Genomic DNA, 22,354 nt, shown 5'->3' with positions numbered 1-22,354 from the left:
TCTCGAGAGAAAAGTAAAAAAAAAAATAAAAAAATAACAGACCGTACTTTCCTTAAACCATGTACAGCTTATTAAAGGGGGTTTCCATTAAAAGAAAGTCAAAAATCCACCAGAATCCCCCACAATCCATGACAGGAGGGTGTATCTTGATTCTTTAGGCCTGAGGGAAACTCACAGATGTGAAAAATCATCCCGACACCCTAAGCCTCTGACCTTTGACCTTCACACCTAAATGAGTCAAACATTCTGTCTTACTCCAGTGTAGCCATCAGCACGGACAGCAGCCCCCGTTGCATGCAGCGAAACAAAGCTTCTTTGTGGCAGTCCACCCAAACATGTTCAGCATATCAACATATCACATATCATTGTTTCAACTTCAGACACTCACTGCTAAAATTTAGGTTCAGAAGGTTTGTTATTTGAAGCTGAAAATGTAATCCTTATATGTCTTCAATTACCTTACCTCATTCCTCTGAGCAACTGTAAGTCTTGAGTTCTGCAATTTTATTTATGCAAGAGTTTACGAAATGCAGTGACATGCAAACATCATTTTACAATCAACATGTAATATAATAAGATTTTTGGAAAACTTTCTCAGACAGGGGACTAGCATGAAAAGGGTTTTCTAGCATAAGAAACAACAGCTGCTTAACCTGTGTTCTTTGTATACATATGCACCCATATTGAAGGTACAGTTGACATGCTGACGCCAATGAAGGGTAGTTGCCATCTGGTTACAAAACACCCAGACAAAATACAGACCGTACCTGATCACTATCAATATCATCATAGTTCCTAACTGCTGACTTGGAACTATCAATAATTAAAATGTAGTTCCATGTGCTTAAAAGAAACCTGGCAAAGAGCTGAGGCTCCAAACTTTGCGGTTATGCTTGCGTGGACATCAATATCTGTGAGCAGACAGGAGCTTGAGAGAGAATGACAAAAAATAGGGAGTGGACCTGCTACAGAGGCAATAGTGTGGTTTGCAAACTCACCACAAATCATTCAAACACACTCATTGCCATCTCTGCGGTTTTAAACTTTCACCGTTCTCCACCCTTACAACTTTCTTTGAGTTTGTGGCTTGCACAACCAGAGAAAACAAGACCCAGACCTGCTGTACACCAATGTCAAAAAGCATAAAACTCTTTGCCATCCATGGACAGACTGAACCACAACTTGGTAGATTATCCAAACATACAAACCAGTCATCCGGCGCCTGCCTGAAAACATTTGAACCGTGAGAAACTGGATAAAGGGTGGATTCTTGAAAGAGACATATTGGGACATGTTTAGTCATGTGGTGATGACTTTGAGGGACTCAATGATATTTTACAAGACTATGTTTTCTCAGGAACAGGCCATGGATCACAAAGAACCAGAAGGACCTGCTAAACAGGAAGAAGACGGTCTTTTGATGGAAGCAACCTAAGCAAGTCCAGACGGAGATAAAGAGGAAGAACCACTGATAAACATTAGGAGCAAGAACAATGTGAATGAAGTCTTGGCTGGTAACCTGATGGTGCAGAAGAACCTGGACAGGGCTAATGAGATAAATCTCAGACTCTCAATCGCTGGCCCAACCCTCCCCCTCATCGTGGTTTCCTAGGGGGTTTCTGCTCGCTTTTCTACCCTCCCCCTTCATCCCCTAATTCTTGATCTCCCTGTGAGCTCCCATCGGCCACTCTCCCAAACTCCCATCCACCCCACTACACATATCCAACTCAGGGTGATGCAGGTGGACACCACCACAGTCTCCAGAAACATCTAAACACACAAATCAAAGCATCCATCTTTAAAGCCAAGAAAGGGTCTGAAACCTTGGAGTAACTTTAGGCGCTAATTTAAGACTTCCCTATGGGAAATCCAGTATTTCTAAAACGCCACCTGCCACAAAATTTGGCTGGCATCCAAATCCCATCCTGACATACTGAGACAAATTCTAATTAGCATGGTTTTTATAATGCTAATTCTGATTTGGCATCCTACATTAAAAACAATGACTTTTTTCTCTATAGGGGGGCCTTCTGTCTTCCATTCAGGTGCCACACTGATCATGCCTGCTTGACGAGAGCAAGCTGTTATTGCATAACTTGCACTGGACAGGCACTGCAAACATATCAGGCATGCCAATAAATGTCTGTCATATTTCTCTTGGATACACCTGTTTCAGAATTCCACAGTCTGACCATAGTGTGGACCCAGCTGCCATTGCTACAGGTGCCTCTTGGAGTGGCTCTTATTGTAACATTCCTAAATGCCAACTATTCTCGCCATTCCTCACCATCACAAACAAACACATTAGGGTAAACACAGACGTGCTCATTCAAATACCACCATGTCACCACACCCCCATTCTCGGACAGAAGACAGAACGGAAGGAAACGTGTTCTGGTCTCAGGGGAACCTGAACTTCTTTTCCTTCAGACTGGCCGATTAGTTGGGGACAAGGAATTAAAAACTTATGGACTGTCATGAAGGATTCTAAATCCAGATCCTTTATTTAAATTAGATAGTTTATTTGTTAATCAACTTTCCAATGATACAGACAAGTATCTTAGTATTATGAATCCGAAATCAGCAGTACTGAAGGTCTTGTTCGAGGTTGCAGATGTTAACTGGTTTAAGACTTCTTCCCAAATCATGCAGTAATTCAAAGAGAATTGACTCGATTTATCTCAGAATCTTAAGGCTATTTTACGTTTGCTCAGAGCTGGAAAGCTATAACCCAGAGGCCTGTGGGACCACCCACAGAAACCCCATTCAGGCCAGATGGGAAAAAATGCATTTAGGGAAGACTGCTCCTTCTAAAACCTACCCATCTGCCTTTGCCACAAAATACTCAAAATAAGGCCTTGAGGCAAGACATGCTCCCTTGAAAAATCCTGTTTGCTTCCTACAGACATTTCAGAGCATAGATGGTTATGTTATAGGCGTTTCCTGGCTAGTACGGGGTAAAGAAAAGGTCAAACCATTTTGTTTAATATTTTTCCAGTCTAAGATCTGCTTTTATAGTGTAGCGACTTAATAGTGTCTGACGGATTATTACAGTATTAAACTATTTTAAGAAATTTGACAGCCTTTTTCATAAAAAAGAAATGTGAGGTTAGCTTGTTAGTAGTTTTGGGGTTTTTTTATTAAAATTGCTGTGTTATTATGTAGGCTAGATTGGTTTAGTTAGCTTGGTTTAGTGACTAAAAATATTTACTATTTCCTTACCACATAAAGCATTGACTACACAAACTACCCAAACATCTCAGCGCGTTATACAAGCCACCCAAATAACACAAAAATAGGAATGGAGGGTTAGCATCCTTCTTTTATTACCACAGCTAGCGTCTGTGCAAACAGCTAGCTCCCTGTTCCAAATTTGTCTTCATTTCCCCCCTCCGTTCAGACCTGACAAAGTGCTAATAGCATAGCCTACCCAGATGCCCTCTGCCATTATACTTCTTAGCTGTTGTTCTTAAATAAACAGCAGATATGCATAGGATGAAAAGCTGAGCCTTAGGTTGACTGTGTGGTAAATGGTGGCATAGTCTCATGAGACATTAGCCTGCTTTATTTCTTGTAATCTAGTTGGTATAATGCTTTCTTTGACACTTTAATTATCAGTCTGCTCTGACATGTCCTAATAGCAGGATGCTGTAGAATTGGGGGATGGTACAAATCCTGAATGCTAATCTTAGACTTAAAGCAGCACTCAGTAGCTTCGAGATTTCTTCGCTGTATTCTCGCTTTTTGCTCGCAGGTTTCGCTCTAGAGCTCCCCCCACAGCTTCGGAATAGATATTTGACAACACTGTTGTAAAAACTCGTTGGTGATTCTCAGACACCAGAGGTATAGATCAACGACATCAAAGCAGATGGGAAATTCTTTAAAACGTCTTCTTTATTCGGGTTCGGACAGCGTGAGGGAGCGCAATAATGACAGCATTTTAGCAGATTTCTTTTGGCCGTAAAGCAATTGTTTACATCGCAAGACCTGATATCACGCGAGACTTCCTGACGCGGCGGCCGGCGGCCCGCCGGCTCAAAGTTGCAAGTGCGTATTTTCCGCTCACGGGCACCAGGGGGGTGCGAAACGACCACCATTCAACCCGAAATAAGTAATATAACCATTCCAATGACTCCGAAGCTGTTCAGTTAAGGTAAAAAAAGTTACTTAGGTCCCCTTTAAGATAACATTTAAGACAAATGATGCACTCTCAGAAGAGAAATGTGCAAAAATTGTACCTTTAGATGTGCAGCAGCTTTTCAAAGGCAGTACTCTCAAAGGGACATCTTTGTAGAGCTGCCCCTGACTAAAGATTTTTCTAGTCGACTAGTAGTCGTTCATTTAAGCCATTAGCTGACTAATCGCATGTTTATGTTAATTTAATTAGCCTACTTAAATATATACTGAGGGGTGGAATATATGCCTTGCGCACACATAAAGCTTGCCGCAAAGCACTGGCAAAAGTAATGATTCTGAATGTGTCGGAAAAAAATAGCAAGGAGACATTTTAATTGTCTATTAATAAACAAGTGTTTTCTGAGTCAGTGTCGGCTGCAAAGATGAAGTTGACGATGCTGACTCGTCATCTCCGCAGTATAGTGAACACGCCAATAGAAATGCACCTTTCACATATGGATTACATAATCAGAGAGTATTTGTTTTCGATTTGATTCACAGTTTTACTCTGAGATTTTCCCATGGTGATTACACTGTGTCTATACATTTGCTGCCTTCCACAATCCGCACGAACACTTGGATATGCGCCTAATAATAGCGCACATTTATCTAGGTTAATGTTAGAGAGAGTGGACACGCAAAGTTGCTACTTACATGTTTCAAATGATAAACATAAGCTATATTTGAGGTTGATGGATGAAAGGTGAATGTTTGGATTTCCTGCCCGACATACTGTAATTAATACAAGGACCCGCCGAACTGCGTGACAGACTTTTGACTTAGACTCGTTATCTGAAGTCTTGAGTTTTTTTGAGAAAACTCAAAAGTTTTTCTTGAGAAAAACTTGAGTTTTTTTTCTGCAACTAATAAAATCTTGGTCAACTAAGGCTCTTCTAGTTGACTAACGTTTAGTGAACTATTAGGGGGCAGCCCTACATCTTTGTACCTTATTATTCCTAAAGGTTTATATAAGCACCTCAAGCGTATGTATTACTACTTTAAGGTACTAATATGCAGCATTAGGGTCTCTTTAAGGGCACTGTCCCAGTGACAAGCTGGTTTACCCTTAAAGGTAAAATTGGGTTATCTTTAAGGTACACTTAAAGGTACAATGTTTTGAAAGTGTGGTTAGTGGAATGATTAAGATTAAAAGAATAAAAGTAAATATGAGAAATATCTTGTTTTGCAGTGTAAAAGTAAGACAGCATGTTTATGGGACTGTTTAATTCTGGCTAACGTCAATTCTACTGCATTTAAGTTAGGAAAATATTTTTTACATGCACAGTGAAACCTATTAAGTTATACAAAGTCACAAAACCAGATACCACCTCTTCAATAAAATCCATTGTGAGAGTAAATGAGATGCATGTTTGTAGCAGGTGTAAAGTCTCACCTGACAACTTTTGATCTGATCACTGGAGATGGGCACCAAGTTTAAACAGGGCCTATATTCCAATCTTTCCTTTCCATATGGTTCATGTAATTCTCTTTTAGAGTAAAAGCAGGAAGTGCTAATTACCTCTTCACTGTTATTTTAGGAGACCGACTGTGCCAGACTTGTGATCCAACAGCATGGTTTCTCACAGGCAGCAGCGTTTCTCACATAAACGCAGGTGATTTCTACAGCTATGTGTCTATGGAGCGCTGTTAGCACAAAGCAAGAGGCTCCACAACTGCTCAATTACACATGTAAGATAAACAGAGACATGAAACAATTCATCATTTATGTGGATCCCAGCACTTTAACAGGAAATGCGCAGTGTATTTTCTTACATTTTCTTTCTTTCTCAATGTTGAGTAACTGCTTCCCTACTCTTTCCCACTCTCCCAAGAAACCTCTGAAAATTATTTTCTTATTTTCCCACGAGTTTCAGTATAACGTTATGAGCCCTTTGTGGTTACTACATCAACTCTGCCTGGCAAGAACCTGGCTAAGGACTAACAGTGCTTCCAAAGATGATTGAGAGAAGGGCTTGGACTCGCTTTCAGGCTACGTGAGACGAGCCAAGTCTGTCCTCATTTTGAAGGGTGATAATCTTAGAATACAAGGAATACACTCTGTGAGTTTACAAAAACCCAACCTCAACTACAATTCCTGAACACAATTTGAAATATAGATGCCCTTAACATGTTTTGTACCAATATCTACCAACACTTTGTTTAAAACAAAGGACAAATCAACCTTTGTTTAGACAAAGATTGATTGATTCTTTCAAGAAAAATTAGAGACCCTTAAAAGTAAAAGTAACCACTGTTAATGAGGCATGGTCTTGATCTAGACCCCAGGAGAGTGTAGACCTTTAACTCCCATCTGTTTCAACCTTGCAATCTGGCTTAATGGGTATTCAAGACGCAAATGTGGACAGACGTTGAGGCTTGGCAAGCACAACTTAGACCACTAGACCAGGATGAGAAATCCTTAGCTGACCTAGTTAGAAAACCTAACTATTAGTGTGAGCACCTTAGGTCATATCCAAAATTTCACCCTCAGTTCTTGCTGTCCTCTTTGGTGGAGTCCACGCTTTGGTGACATAATGCCACATGAACTGTTGGCGGTCAGGAGCAACAATTTGAATCATAAAATTACAAATGGGACACTATCTTGGGATGCCATCTTGTGGACCATACAGACACACGAAAGTGAAGGCCACAAGAACACAGGGCCATAAAAACAATAATCTCCAGTAACAAAAATCTTATGGATAACATTATGCAAATATCATGTACATTGCGATGATTTGGAAAGCCAGCAAGGCAAACAGTGGTTCTGTTATCTTTAACATCAAGATCAACTATTCCAAGTTATTTGGAATTACTGAAAGACGTTTTCCTGGAAAAGCAATCGGCACGCTGTTGCTTCGGATCTACAGGGGGCCACAGGGTCTTTGTGTGGTCTCTCCTCACCGGTTATTTATGAGTTGCTAGTACAACAGGTACTGGCAAACTCTTCTGAACCTGTTGAGGCCATTCTTCTGAAGTTGTCCTGTAAAACAGGTTTGATTTAACAATACGCTAATGAAAGAGCTCATTAGTGCATTTTAAAACTCAAATGTGATTTAGAAAAAAGTTTGTTTATGTTCAGGCAAAACATGAAACATTGAGAAGATCAATTTCTCAATTGCCGTGGCCTTCTGGACTTGTGTCTGGAGGACTTCCTTTAAACACATCCCTTGGGCCCAACAAACTCTCCTGATGTCCGAAGAGCTGTAATACGTGCACTGAGCCAAAGGCGTAAGAGTCATTATACTTTCATCATTTACTAAATAGCTCAGACTTGCTTTAATGAGTGCGGGTTAATTAAAGTAGGGTCATAACGCTGGCTTTGTCCCCGTTTAAGCCTGACTTGCAGATGTCCCTCATTGCATGCAGAAGGACAGATGCGACGTCTTTCTCCCGCACGCGTCCACAAGCACAGCTTGGTTTCATAACCACAGACAAAAGTGTCCAGTCATAAGTCTGTCCCCAGCCAATTAGCAAAGCGACAGAGACACTGAGATGTACATTTGAGAACAAAGGCCTTCACACTAAAAGACAAAGAATCAATTAAGAGAGACGTGTGCTCAGATTTTCACAAATTAAGCTTTTTTTTTTTTTTTTTTGCTACTTGATCAACAACAACAACAACAAAAAAGAGCATAAATGCAACAAAAAGGTGAAGGTTTAAGTGACTTGTATTCATTAAGTCATGAATTAATTAATTGATTAATATATTCATTAACTGTTTAGTTATTACACAGCTCTCTGGAATCATTTAGTTGAGATGGTGGCATCATTTGGTTAAATATGTTTGTGCACTGATAACTAAACTGTATATTTTACCACTTTGTTGGGCAACCAATTTCAAACATAGCTGTGATAGTCTCGTCTCACATTTTCAAACAATATTTAGTGCCAATTCATTTGTTTTTTTGTTTGTTTGTTACATTATAAGCAGAAGCTATAAAGATTCTATATAGATTAAAGATATATTATTTTAAAGTATTATTATTTTTTATTAATTACATTTAATTATCATTTTTTATTATTATCAATTATTTATTAAAAGTTTGTGTCACTTATCATACAGATTTTTCTAAAATGCCAACAAAAACAACACGACATGAGGTGCCACTTATTTACACTCATTTTACCATGTTAAAGGTGTTTTCCCAATTCACAGCTTGCCTACACCTTAACAGGGGTAAAATCACATTGAGTCTCGTGTCCCATCGCTTAATGATATTTTTCTTCAAAAAGAGGTGCATTTTGAGATTGCTCTTCTGTGCACTTAAAGTGGGGCAGATGTTTGAATTTTACATTTATTATAACTATAAATGCAAGAAACCGACATCTCCTGAGATAAGCGACTGACCTCTGACAACCATCGAGGGTCAGGACAATGGTGTCCTTTAAAAGTGTCCAGCTGGACACCAAGCTCTAAAAGTTGCATTTACACGATTTATGGCAAGCTTCCTCAATGTCTGAGCTGTGTCCAACTCAACAACCCCGTCCAAAATCAGGTTGATAATCAGGCTAAATCTGTCCTCAGTAACAGGCTGTTCCTCCAGGCCACCAGAAAAGAAAGATCAAGAACATTCAGTTTGTCCTCCACAACAGCAAAGACGTGCCTCAACGTCTCTCATGCAAATCAGATACAATCACACTGGACGTCACAGAAAGAGAATGCGGGAACGTTGCCTGCGCAAACAACTTTTACTTTAACTGAAACTCACTTTCAGTTCACCGGTTCACACTTACAAATAATCAGATAAAGGATGCGTGTTTTTGTTGTGCTGTCCGATGGGAGGGCTCTGAGCTCAGAATCTGGCCAGAACCCAAAGTACTCCCCCCGTATCCCTGGCTGGGATAGGAACCAAGCCAATAGTGAGTCGAGGAACATAGGAGAGTCTGCTATGTGTGTACACAGGCCTCCTCTCAAGCTAATCGGACAGGTCATTTGAATGTGTTCCTCCCGAAATTTGTTAATAAAACATAATTTAAACTGAAATGTTTAATGATCTTAAAGGGTCATCAAACCCTAAAACACTTCTGAGATGTTAACAGAGATGTACAGTTTACACATCAATGAAAACAATGATATTATGTTTATTACTAAGGGGAACTTATTAACTTATTATTAAAGGGATAGTTCGCCCTAAAATGAAAATTAAGACTGGTGTTGTTCTAATGCTGTATGTCCTTCTTTCTTTATGGACCACTAAAAAAACAGTCCTGCTCAAGCCCATCCATATTAAGGCATTGAATAGCGACCAGCATCAAGCTTTTTAAAAAAGACGCAAAAGTATCACAGAATGATCCCATGCGACACGTGCCATACATTCCAAGTGTTCTGGGATATACGATATGACATTTAATTAATTAATTTTATTTTTTAAAATACATCAAGGTGACCCCAACTCGTTGTTTGTTCGTTTTTTTTTTCTCTGCTCATCTTTGAATATTTATTTGTATAATGAGTGTGTTGTAGGTCTGTATTTTATTGGTTGTTGTCCACCCTCTTCCCAACTCTTCCACTAGCCTGGAAATCCAGACCTAAATCTGAAAGATTAATGGTCTGGCATCGACTAATGAAAATCAGCCAGCTCGAGGGGCCGCACCAAGCATGCGTATGAAAATCTCACTGCACGCAATTGGATAACATTACGACCAATCACAACAAGCCCCATACGCTTAGCTGCCAGCGGAGCTAACTGGTAGATTATACTCTTACCGTATCCGGTCGGCAAAACAGCAAAAACGCCCTTCTTGCAAAGGAACGATTCAAGCGGCGTCTTCTTTTCCTCTTTTAGATAAAAAGCCAAGTCTAACTCGTTCATTGTAGCGGCCAAACAACTGGTGTTAATCCATTGCCATCTTGCAATGTTTACTAATGACTTCGACGTCACAGCGCTGTCGTCATCTCGCCTCTGGCCCGCCTATATCAGATAGCATATTTAATGAGCATCATTACGCGACGCCAGAGTAAACTCTCTAAGCAAATTCAACTTGTGCTCTCGTGAGAACTCTGGATTTCCAGGGTACTCTTCCACAGCTTTACACACCCATTTCTTGAGTATTTTTCAAGCCTGAGGTGTGAATGATCAGTGCCAAAACAGGGGGTTTTCATGACCCTTTAAAGACAGGGTAATTTCTAATAAACTATAACGTATCAATGTTTTCTGTTGGCATTGAACACTCTCAATATGAAGGAAGATTCTCTTTATCTACCAGTCGTTTCATACGTCTTTTTGCCCGTGGGGTAAATTCCTACTTGGGTGAGAGACTTTTATAGTAGATTACTGCATGAGATATTTCTATGTTAATATAACTGGAAATATGTTGTAGATTTCCCCTGCCTGGGCATGTTTTACAAAATACATATAAAAACGATAAAGAAATAGACTTGGGAAAATGTCCTCAAGCAAAGATTTCTGCTTGGTTCAATGAATCATTTCTTAATCTAATTTATCTTTCTGATGGTAGTATAGATATAGAACAAACTGAGTGCCTGTTGTTGTTGTGGTGTACATCTGAAACGGGCATGACTTGAGGAAACCCGTGTGGGAAAGCTCAGGGCGGTTTGGTTTACCAGACAGCAAACCTTGTGAGGGCACCTTAAGAGCAAAGAAAGCACCGTAGATATTACTCAAAGAAAACCTCTCTGCAGCAATTAAGCTTTTATAGCCTATATATTGACCTTCTGTCTTCATTAAACTTTTATTCAACTACATTTGTTTTTAAAACGACCTTAAGAGCTTTTATTGACATAAATGGAGGGCTTACTCCAATTATTGATTCCATTGGCTACTGTAAAAAAAAACTTATATTTCTTTGAAACTTTAAACATACAGTATGCCATGCAGATAGAGACAAACTTACTGTACAAATGTGTTTTAATGTGTAGTTTGTCTAATGCTACGACATTTATACAATTTTAAATGTGACTTAAGTGCCTAAATCATTTTTGTGGTCACTGTATCCACTTTGCTGTGCTTATTTACCCTATTTTTTGTTTAATTGTCTTTTTAAACTACACAAATTAGAATAACTCCTCCATCTTAATCATAAACACTCAACAATAGCATAACAGCTATTACAGACACATGACCCGAATGCTGAATCTTGTTTAAATGGATTTTGGAGACGTTTTAGACTATTTTAAGACTGCACTTTACAGACTAAAAATGGCAGATGCAGAATTCAAACCCAACACTGGAGCCATTACTGTGCATATCTCTACAAGCAAGTTTCCATTTACTGCGAGAGCTACCATTCAGAGCAATTAAATAGTACAGTAATGTTTGCAAATGGCTGCTTATCGACAGCAATAAACCCTCCCTGCTGCATTTGAAGACAAGACGAGAGATAGACACAGTTTCATAGGATCATTCCAATTGTGAAAAGATCTGTCAGCGAAAGAGAGAAACGAACCACAGGGATAAAAGAAAGAATGTGTCTTTTTTGAAAAGAACATTTAAATATGGGTTATTTTACTCATAATTATCATGACAGATGTTGCCACTATAAGCCAAAACGATAAATCATAATATGTTACCGTTGATGGAAGCATATGGACATATTATTTTTTATAATATCTACATGGCATATGGTGCATATTATAATTATAAAAGCTGCAGTTCTGTTCTTTGTTTATTGCGGATTAACTGATTATTAAAGTTGTTTAGTGTGTGCTGATAATCTCAGGATGCTGTTAAAACCCAAAAATATGGGGTATGCATTAAAACAAATACATGTATGAATACAAGCAGACCTACGTAATAAAGTTGCAGATTTCTTGTGGGGGGAAAAAAAGAGCTTTGAAGGCTATTTTTGTCACCAACAGCTATTTTAGTAGCTGTCTTCTGACAGTTAAACGTGTATGCGACACATGAAAACTGCAGTGCGAGTTTTCTGACACTTTGCAGTGAGCAAGAAGAACTATTCATCCACAATCACTCCATTTCAGCCCTCTTAACGTTCCACTGCTGGAAAATGCAAAGCTGCATTTTCTCCTCACGATAATTCACCGCAACATTAAACTCCTGCACGTGTCATTGTTGACCATTTTCCCATTCTTCCCCTAATTTCCTGTCTGGGGTCAGAGTTGTCATGGCGACAGGCAAAGGATTGACCTATGAGAATGTTTACAGCTGAATCAGGAGCGCCAAAAATACAATGCCTCGTGCTGACCGGCTTCAATCCGCTGGCTATTCACCCGCCTTTCTCTCCTGCTTTCCAACAATCCCCTGGTACTTCAACAGGATTATGTCCCAAACTAAATCTTGTGATTCCATAAACAACCTCCAAATGAAACACAGAAACACTCGACACTGCCTCCGTTATTGACGCTGTAGTATTTGCATCAAAAGCCACAATTCCTCAAACGTTTGTTGTTAACAAAGGGTTTATCTTTATTCAAACTGTTCTAGTACCGTTACAAAGAGATAACATATGCTAATTAGTGTATCCAAGCTTTTTGCAAACATGATTTCACTGGGCAAACAGGACATTCAACTGCTCTATCCCAAAACCCAGTGAGCTGCTAAGCTAGACAGCTTTTCCAGGCATCAAAGATGCGGTCTTGACACAGAATGCTGTTCAAGAAATGATAGGGTGGTAAAATTGTGCTAGAAGCTGCCTCTCAGATACAGTTGAGGGTAATCCCAGAATACAACACGACAAGCCTGAGAAGAAAAAGAAAAAAACACCTCATGAAGTGAGGTCTTGTATGTGATTAATGGTTCACCTCAAGAGAGCATCATGTTGTTAGCTTAGCCACTTGCTAACATAAAACTTTACTGTAATCAATTGTGTCGAATATCTAGTGCACTTCGCATAAAGTGTGACATATTTTTGCTTCACTCTATGTAGTGTACATGTAAGTTAGGCTAATGCCAATGACTAGTAAAGTAAAATAAATGTTTTAAGGAGCTCAAGGAGCTTGAAATGTTTTTAGCCGCTAGTAGAGAAGTCTTAGCTTTTTGTACAGCTGGGCCTTTGGTTTTGGCTTGAAGTATGCATAAACAGTTCCACTGACCATGCAAGATGGTGTTTTCCTCTTTACTGCCATCCTAAATCCTTGAACGCTAAAAATAACCTACACAAGACAAGTGCACTAGCTTGCAGACTTCATATTCAAAAATGAAAGTATATTTTAGTGTTGAAATGTTTCCATCAGGGTAGTCAACGTACGAAAGCAGTGCCAGAAATTCCAGGATCGTCCAGAGTCTTGTTTAGCCGCAAATGAAAAGGGACAAAGTTCATGTCCTGATCTGGGTCGAGTTCAGAGATGTTCTCAACAGTGAGAAGCGAGTTTGAGGAGTCAAGTATGAAGATGTTTTCTCCATGAAACACTTAAGCATTCACGGCACACTCAACTGCAATGTGAATATCAATAGCAACTATTAGCGAGAGAAAACCATACATTTAGTCCACCTCCTGACCTTTATGTTCATTGGATTTTAAATGGGATGCTAGTACAGTGGGCACCTTGTTAAAAGCATGTGCGTTCACAGAAACGGCTCCAGGAAAGAAGGACTAAAGTAAATACAAAGAGGCAGAGAGGGGAATGGAGTGTGTGTTGGAGAAAGTGGGAGTGACTTGAGTTGGCAAAGAGAAGTAAGTCTTAAAGACTTCCAGATGTGGAGCTGGTTGGCAGATGATAGAGAAGAACTTTTGTAGCAAAAGGACTATGAATTACTCTGAAAGTACCTAGCTCTTGTGAGTAAAGATACTTCTACCGTCACAGTAACCTTAAAGGAATAGTTCACTTAATAATGAAAATTCTGTCATAATTTACTGACCCTCAAGTTGTTTCAAACCTGTATGAATGAAGAACACAAAAGAAGATATTTTGAAGAATGTCAGTAACCAACCAACCAACAGTTGATGGACCCCATTGACTACCATAGTATTTGTTTTCCTACTATGGAAGTGAAAGGGGTTCATAAACTGTCTGGTTACCGACATTCTTCAAAATATCTTCTTTTGTGTTCATAAGAAGAAAGAAATTCATACAGGTTTGAAACAACTTGAGGGAGAGTAAATGATGACATAATTTTCATTTTTAAGTGAACTATTCCTTTAAAGTCATTTTATTTCATAATGTGATGTCTTTTTGGGTGAAGCAGGTTATTAAATGATTAAAATTGTGAGACAGGACTTTATCTATCTGGAACTAATTTGACTGAGAAAAGTCTCTCGACATTACACGGTTCAAGTGACCCAATTCTGATTTTTTCTGTGGCACAGATCGGATATGACCCACGTGTAAGCAGGAAAAAAGCTCATGGATTCCGATACTCTCAGATCGGTTTTAGGCCTCATTCATATGTGGAAATAAATCTGATATGAATTGGATATGTGCATTTGCGCTGCCATGTAAGAGGACAGATCGGATATTTCCGTCAATGCCTGTATGTACAATATGTCAATTGAAATGTACACCTTTCGTCAATATGTACGTCATTAGCCGTGTTTCCATTACCCTTCAAATTTTCTAAACTGAAATTGCGAATTGAAAACGCGGCCAATGGAAACACGTTCATTTCGCAAAAAAAACTCCCATATTTCGCAAAAAAAAGTTTTTACGCTCGCATGAGTTTTTTTTAGGCAGTTCAAAAAAGGAATATTTCGCAAAACTGCAATGGAAAAAGTTTTTCTGCATTTACAGGTCACCTGACGTATGTAAAAGTCGATCATTCGATCAGATGACGAGGTAGGTTTGGAAAGAAGACGAGACATAGTTCTTCATTATTAAACTCATAAAAGACAAAACGTATTACAGGAATACTAGATTCTAAACAGCAAAGAAATGCCACAATTTATCAAGACCTTGAAGCAGATATGATGGAGAAACACCCAGAAACACCTCATACGTGTAGCTCACAAGTATAAGGGGCTTTCCTTGCCATTAAAGCTTTGATAACATGCCAGGTCTCCCTCGATTATAAATAAAACTAGTGTGGTGGCTGGGATATACGTAAACCTACCAACATCCCTTGCCATAATTTTTGGAAAGACTTATCAAGAGAGGAAAAAAAAAAGTTTTAGTCACATAACATCGGTTAATGGAAACGCCGTCATTGCGCAAATAAAAAAAAAATATCACAAAAGTTGTGTGCAAATCTCTAATGGAAACGCGGCTATTGAAAAAGTGACGTGGCAAATGACGTCAACTCAGGTGGACACCAACCGTGATCACATGACTCCTTTCAATGGCTCAATGGGGAATGAAGGCTCAACCCAAAGTTTTGCTGACCTTTAAAGATGGTGCGGAAAGCAAAACCTTCCATCCTTTACTTCCTTTTCGGCTTAAGCTTTTACGAATCAGTACAGTCTACCTTGGTTTGTTGTGCAAAGTGTATAGTGTAAATTCAGATATCGGATATGGGTCACTTTTAAAAGAAGATGTAAGCTGTTCGTCCAAAAAAAATCAGATATAGTCAACAAATCGAAATTGGGCATTTGATTCTGGGTGCCATTTTTTGTGCTCTTTAAAGCCAGGGGATCAGAAGAAAACTATGCAAACTTATAAGATAAGTGCATTGATCCATGGTAATCAAGGCTGTTAAGGAGCCATAAAGCAGCCAACAAAAGCACATTATGAATAATCTGGTTACGAGATGCTTTGCGTAATCAAGCACTGTGAACACATTCTGAAAGGCCACTGAGTCACAGCTGAAATCATCAATGATCCACATTTAAGGCATTTCAGATTCAATCTACTGCACTCGACTGAGGAAACGCAGTGGATCAAATCCCATTCATCAACAGAAATGGCACGCAAGGGTTTTGTGAAGTGCACGGACAGCACTTTGTTAACACGGCCGCCCTGAAAGCACATTGATCCGTTGGGTCGTCTTTATGGACCGACCTAATTTGATGCCCACATGGTCATCCCAGAGAAAGCGAGCTGTGTAAGGATTATGCAGAGCTGAGATCCTGACTACCCATGCCAAAAAAGAGCTTTTTGCTAACGTAGCCTAATTATTTCACCCACACTCCTCTGATCTTTTTTTATTTTTTTATTTCCCACTAACTCAATAATCTCATGGAAATAATTTTAATGTCCGCAGTGTTCTCATAGCTAGACTAGAAGCAATGTTTCGTTCACTTCTATCTGTAACATAGCTGAAATCAGTTAGCTACACTGTTGGAGCGTTACAATATTTCATTTGAACTTTAACTTTTGTACAGAAATGTTTGAGGACTGATTTAAATTTCAACTCCATATACATCAAACATTTCAATAATACTCGATAAGACTACTACATTGTTGACGTCATTGCTAAATATGAACAAACACTTCGCTAAGTGTCCTGCGCCATTTTTGCTACAAACATGGATGATACCTAAAATTTTACGTTTGTTGAGGAAAGATACTTTTCTAAGCAATCTATCAAAAAAGTGAAAAAAATTGCATAACTGTCAACTATATTTGATGAGAAACAAACTTCTCAATAGTATGATGTGTTGTCATTATCATGTGACCTACAGAGTTGCATCTCTTCACTGCCATTCACAGATCCTCTCCTATGGTCTCATGGGATATTATGAATTTGAACATACTAATCATCTCACATACTGTTTTTCACCTATATAGAAGGGAAGTGTGCATATTCGGACACAGGGTCGGACTTGCACTCAAGGAGGGAATCGAATCATAGGCCTTGTTTACATCTGGTATTAAGATGCATTTTGGTCGATCAAGTAGACGAGAGACACATTCCCCTTTACACCTGGTGTTTTAATCCGTCTCTTTTGTCCACTTTCAACCACTTCTGTCCTGATTTCTTCGAGGGAAGGGTGAGTAAATGTATGGACTTTTTCAAATCTTTCGATCTAATGGATGAAATAAGCTCACCCAATTTACATATGAATGCCGAATGCTGTGAGTGTGTGTTAGAAATCCGGAATGATGAGAGAACATTGTGCTTGGTACATTTTTCATCTTCAAACCAAACTTGTGTCTTCAGCCGACAAAGTTTAAATCCCGTCTGGCTAGTGCACTTCCCATAATGGTTACACATTAGGTCAGTAGGCGCAGAGAAGACGGTGTTTTTTGGCAGTTTGAATGTATTCGACCACATGAGCGTTTACACTACGAAAGCAAGTGTAAAATGCGGTCAAATGTGTTTTCGTCTACCTCTGGTAGTGGTCGAAAGTGGTTAAACCCTGTATTTAGTGTCCACTTGTGATCGGATCAACCAAAACTCATCTTAATACCAGGTGTAAACAGGGCAATTTGAGAAAATAATATCATAGAGCTTGACAACCAAGAACACCCACCAAATTTGAGCTTGAAAACACTCAAAACACCTACATAGCAACACAATGGCAAGCCTAATATTGCGGTGGTGAATTCTGCACGGACAAGCACATCTCTAATTTATTCAGAGAATATGTAGTACATTTTATGTGCATTTCAAACTATCACATCAACCACTAATATAAGATTTGTCTTGAATGACATCACGGCAGACAGAGAATAATGAATTCATGAGTAATGGTGATGAAAGAAGGACAGTCATCAGAACCACTTGTCCTTTAACAGATATCGTTTCTTTTGCCTCCCTGTTCAGTTAAGACTGGTCTGCTAAATAAAAACAAACAAAGTGCTTGTAAAAACCCCATGCTCAATGCCGGTAAACCACAGACAAATCAAAATGAAAATGCAACCTAGATGATGCAGAACTTGGCAGAGAGGGGTAATTCTCAAAGCTGGAGAAGAGGAAGTGTGTAATGACTAGTTACAGACAGAATGATGTAACTGAACTGTGATTTCTGTAAATTAGGCTAGTTTTCATTTAGACCAAACACCAAGAAGACTAATAAGGAAAGCTATCCATATTTGTGTAGGTCTACCAACAGTATTTTAGTACAGATAACTCACACCAAATTGTAATTTGGTACAACCATGCCAGTATTTTACCAATACACCATGCGCAAGCTTTTAAATTAACTAGTTTATGAACATGAAAGGTACTAATTTGTCATAATCAACAGGTGTGGCAGTGTTTATATGAAGATGAGGAAGTATGAAGTAATTTCCCCTTAAGTTGACACAGGTGTCTTAAAGTAACCACAGGTGTTCGTCACATTGATAATGATCATTACTAACGTTCCCATTACGTCACCACCATACTCATCACAAAACTAATTTTGAGAAGTGTTTTTATTGTTTTGATTAAAAATCGCTTTCTTAAAATTCCAAAAAGTTAGTTAGATACACGCATTATTTAGTGTTATTTTAGTATCTATCATATAGTTTTTGTTAATATTTTGAATTCATTTTTTTATATTTTCTGTTTTGTTTTAATTTATATATATATATATATATATATATATATATATATATATATATATATATATATATATATATATATATATATACCTATATATATACCTATATATGACACACAATCAACATTTAAAGTGGATCAAAACCTTTCATCAAAGTTATACATGAATTTTTAAAAATATTTGTTCTTGTTTTAGGACAACTTTGATGAACTTTTTTGATCCACTTCAAATGTTGACTACTATATAATATATTAGTTAATGTTTATTTAATTTATTTTTTATGTTTTTTCATATTTTACACATACACATTAGAGGGGCAGTTCCTTTTGAGGTATCTTGAGGTATATCATGCCCAAGTACATAATGGTTCAACACCTTTGAGCCAAATCTACACGAGCCACAAGGAACACACAAGAGAAAGAGTTTAGGCAACAGTGCCAGCGAAGGACCTACCATTGGCGTTCTTCCCACAGATGAGATGCTCATAGTGTTGCAGGACACCCCATAGCTCGGCATCATTATTGATGACCCCCTCCAGCGCCTCTGCAGTCAGGACTTCCCTCTCCGCCATCAGCACGCGCACGCCCACCTCCTCCACGAGCGCCTCCATGCACGCGCTCAGGCAGATGGCCGCGTACTCGTGGATGCGCACCGCGATCCGAGTGTCTACCATCCAGCGGAAAAACCGTCCAACGGAGAACACAAGCCCACACCGAGCTGACTTCCCCTTGCGCAAGAGCTCTCCAGCGCTCATGTTGTATATAGATATGGCCTTCACAGTGGCCGAGACGCAGTGATCCGCCAGCGCCCAGCTGAGCACCAGGCGGATCGCGCTCTGGACCTCGAACCTGGTGCACCTGCAGTGCATGACACTGAGCCGCTGCGCCTCTCTGGAGATGCGGATGAGCGCTCTGCGCATCAGGGTGGACAGCCTGCGCACAGCCTCCGCGGAGAGACAGGCGCCCTTCCCCGCGCCTTTACGCACGACCCTCCCCACGTCCTCCTCCGTCCACGGGAACTCCTCCAGCTCCGGTAAACGTGGGCACTTCGAGAAAATGTCCTCTGGATCCTCTGGAAGCACTGTGTTGACTGTATCCCAGCTGTTGTTTCTGCTGTTCATGGATCCGGAGAAGTACCACCAGTTCCCCCGGTGAGGGGTGTTCATGAACGCCTGCGAGTTTGACTTGGACGACGACAGGCTTAAGGACTTACACGAGTCCCCCGCTCCATAACCAGAGTCCAGAGTTAAATCCTCCAGAGTTTTCATGTTTGAGCTGTTTGTTCCTGCCATTTATGCTGCTTCCTCGAGGGTTTTCTTTTTAAAAGGAACCGGAGAGCGGATGAGACTTTCCAGCTGCGCGAAACTCAAGCTGGTTCTACTTGTTCAGCTTCTCTTTGACATTCATGTAGCAGTTTTTTTTTTTTTTTTTTTTTGATACACCACTGACCATAAATATCTCGCGTGAAAGTTTAAAATGTCCAAGTTACATCTTCTGAAAAAGAAAAATGTTTGGGGGAACTTGCTCACCTCATCAAATGACCATTCCCGTAAGAGTAGTGAAGTGCGCAGGATTTCTCGTTCACTATTATCCGGTTCTTGAAAATAATAGTCCGAACTGGACATGAAGTTTAGAGTGGAGATCCATCAATTTAGTTTAAATCGAAAGCTCTCGGTGAAATGAAACCTCACTGATACTTCAGAAGTGGGTGATGTTTCTTTCTCACCACACGCCTCTTCTTACTGGAAACTCATGACTGAACGAAAGCAGGCGAGCGCGAGAGAGTGTAGTGGTGTTCGATTCGCAAGCGAAACGATTCATTTGAACTTCTGAACGACTCTTTTGAAACGATTTGAAAGCGTTTGTGAATCACTCTATCAAACTCGAATCTACATTACAGAGGCGACGAACTCTCATATTATAACCAACGACGCCGTCTACACTGATTAAATTTGAGCTTTTTAGAGGTTTACAACTAATCTTTAACAGGCTAGGCTACATAATAATAAAATACTAGCGGGTAAACAAGGATTTAGTGGATATTGTTATTTTGGCATTAAAACTAAAGCGGAAAACGTTTACAAAGTGGAATATTGGTTTATTTATTGAAACGATATCGGACTCAGCGATTAAGTTCACCCAAAAATGAAAAATTTGTCATCATTTACTCACCCTCACTTGTTCCAAACCTAACCAGACAGTTGATGGCACTTGACCAACATTTTGGAAGTCAATGGCTACCGACACTGTCTGGTTACCAACATTCTGTAAATCATCATTTGTGTTCTTGTGTTTTGACAAAATTTTCATTTTTGGTTGAACTATCCCTTTAACAGAGACCAATCAGAAGTTAGTCGCTGGGGAGTCAATCAATCAAAACTGGGTTTCAAGTTTTCAAATGAAGTCAAGAACAGATTATTTTGTTCATATCGGTTTTTTTTAATCGGATTTTGAAACTTTTAATCTCAATCATTAGGCTATATCTCATTTTTTTATTGTACAAATATGGTTCCTGTATATTTAGCCCATTTTCTTAAATAGACCTTTTTTTTTTTTTTGCCTTCGTTTATACAATTTGTTCCCGCATGTTTTATTAATTTTCTATGCCCACAAATAGCCTAATTTATCAAGAGAATAGCCCAAAATAAAATTGTATTGTATTGAAATCAAAGTAGACTTAAAAGGGTGTTGTTTGAAGTGACGGTGTTAATCACGAGTCTCATCTATCTTAAGGAATTTGCATTAATTGTGTTAGTCTGGGAGATTGCAATGGCATCCACACACTCATTATCTCATTATCAGCGGTTCTCATTTATCAACTTCTTCAGGCCAATAACAAATAACGCGGTTTATTAAAGATTTTGACAAAAGTGACAAATACTAGCCTACTTTGTATAGGCTACTTTGATCAAGTCAAAGTGCATTAAGTTTTCATATATTAACCATAGGCCTATTTTAAAATTTATCGAAATTCTAATCAAGCATCATTCTGTATGACTCATGCACATTTCAATAAAGTAGCCTATACCTTTCCCTTCAAAACACGACGTTTATTCATGTAGGCCTAAGTCTGGTATTTAGTTGGCCTAGTGATGAATAGTAAAGGTTTGCTCCCACCATCAGGGACGATAATAACAACTATACAATTTTATATAATCGTTCCAATTCAAGAAGTAAAGCCCACAGCACACTTGTGATGACACGCAGAACTACTGGAATCACATTCAGAATGTTTTTCTCCAGCCAATCAGAATCCGTCCGACTTTAAAGAGCTCGAGCATTTAAAGCGGCAGACGATATTTCTGCAGCGCGCGCTGAACAGATGTTCATCGTCCATGTGTGTGTGTGTGTGTGTGTGTGTGTGGACGCTTATATAGTTATCGTTATTGGTGTGAAGTTCTGTGAGCCTGAACGGGCCGAAATTGTGAGGTATTATAGTCCCCCCCCCCCTTTTTTTTTCCATTAAGCTCCTCATAATGAGTCACTGAAAGTACAGTCTAAAAGTCCTCCAGTACAACACTTATTTGTCATATGAGTATATAAGCTAATGCTTACATTGAGCATGAACCTGCCCCACCCATCTACACTGCAGGTAAATTATTTCATTTATCTTTCTCTTTTCTCAGAGTCACAATTGCTTTTTCACATTTCCGGCCCGGGCTTCTCAAAAGCGGAAGTTATGATCAAAGTTGGCTAAATTTATACAGCGGTGAACAGGAAACTAAATATAATTTGCTATGTATGTGTAGACTATTCCCATTTGCTCCAATAGCAAAAGCTATAGCTCCACAAATATCCAAAAGATCCATCCAAAATAATGTCACATTTGCGGTTGTATTACCCTCACAACAGTGCTAATTCGTTGTTGTTGTAATTTACTGTCAACATTATAGCTA

The 22,354-nt window shown here is 39.2% G+C and overlaps 1 protein-coding gene across 1 annotated transcript in view; it reads right to left on the bottom strand.

Annotated features, from left to right (window-relative positions):
• Nucleotides 1-20,395, bottom strand: part of abtb2b (ankyrin repeat and BTB (POZ) domain containing 2b) — a 56,292-nt gene extending 35,897 nt beyond the window's left edge. The window contains exon 1 of the mRNA XM_081355790.1: nt 18,913-20,395. Coding sequence (XP_081211916.1) covers nt 18,913-19,750 — 838 coding nt within the window. The 5' untranslated portion in view covers nt 19,751-20,395. The remainder of the gene's footprint in view (nt 1-18,912) is intronic.
• Between the last annotated feature and the right edge of the window lie 1,959 nt (nt 20,396-22,354).

This window comes from Scardinius erythrophthalmus (genome assembly GCF_964197995.2).
Source record: "Scardinius erythrophthalmus genome assembly, chromosome: 24".
Lineage (NCBI taxonomy): Eukaryota > Metazoa > Chordata > Actinopteri > Cypriniformes > Leuciscidae > Scardinius > Scardinius erythrophthalmus.
This window is presented reverse-complemented; position numbering and strand designations above follow the sequence as displayed.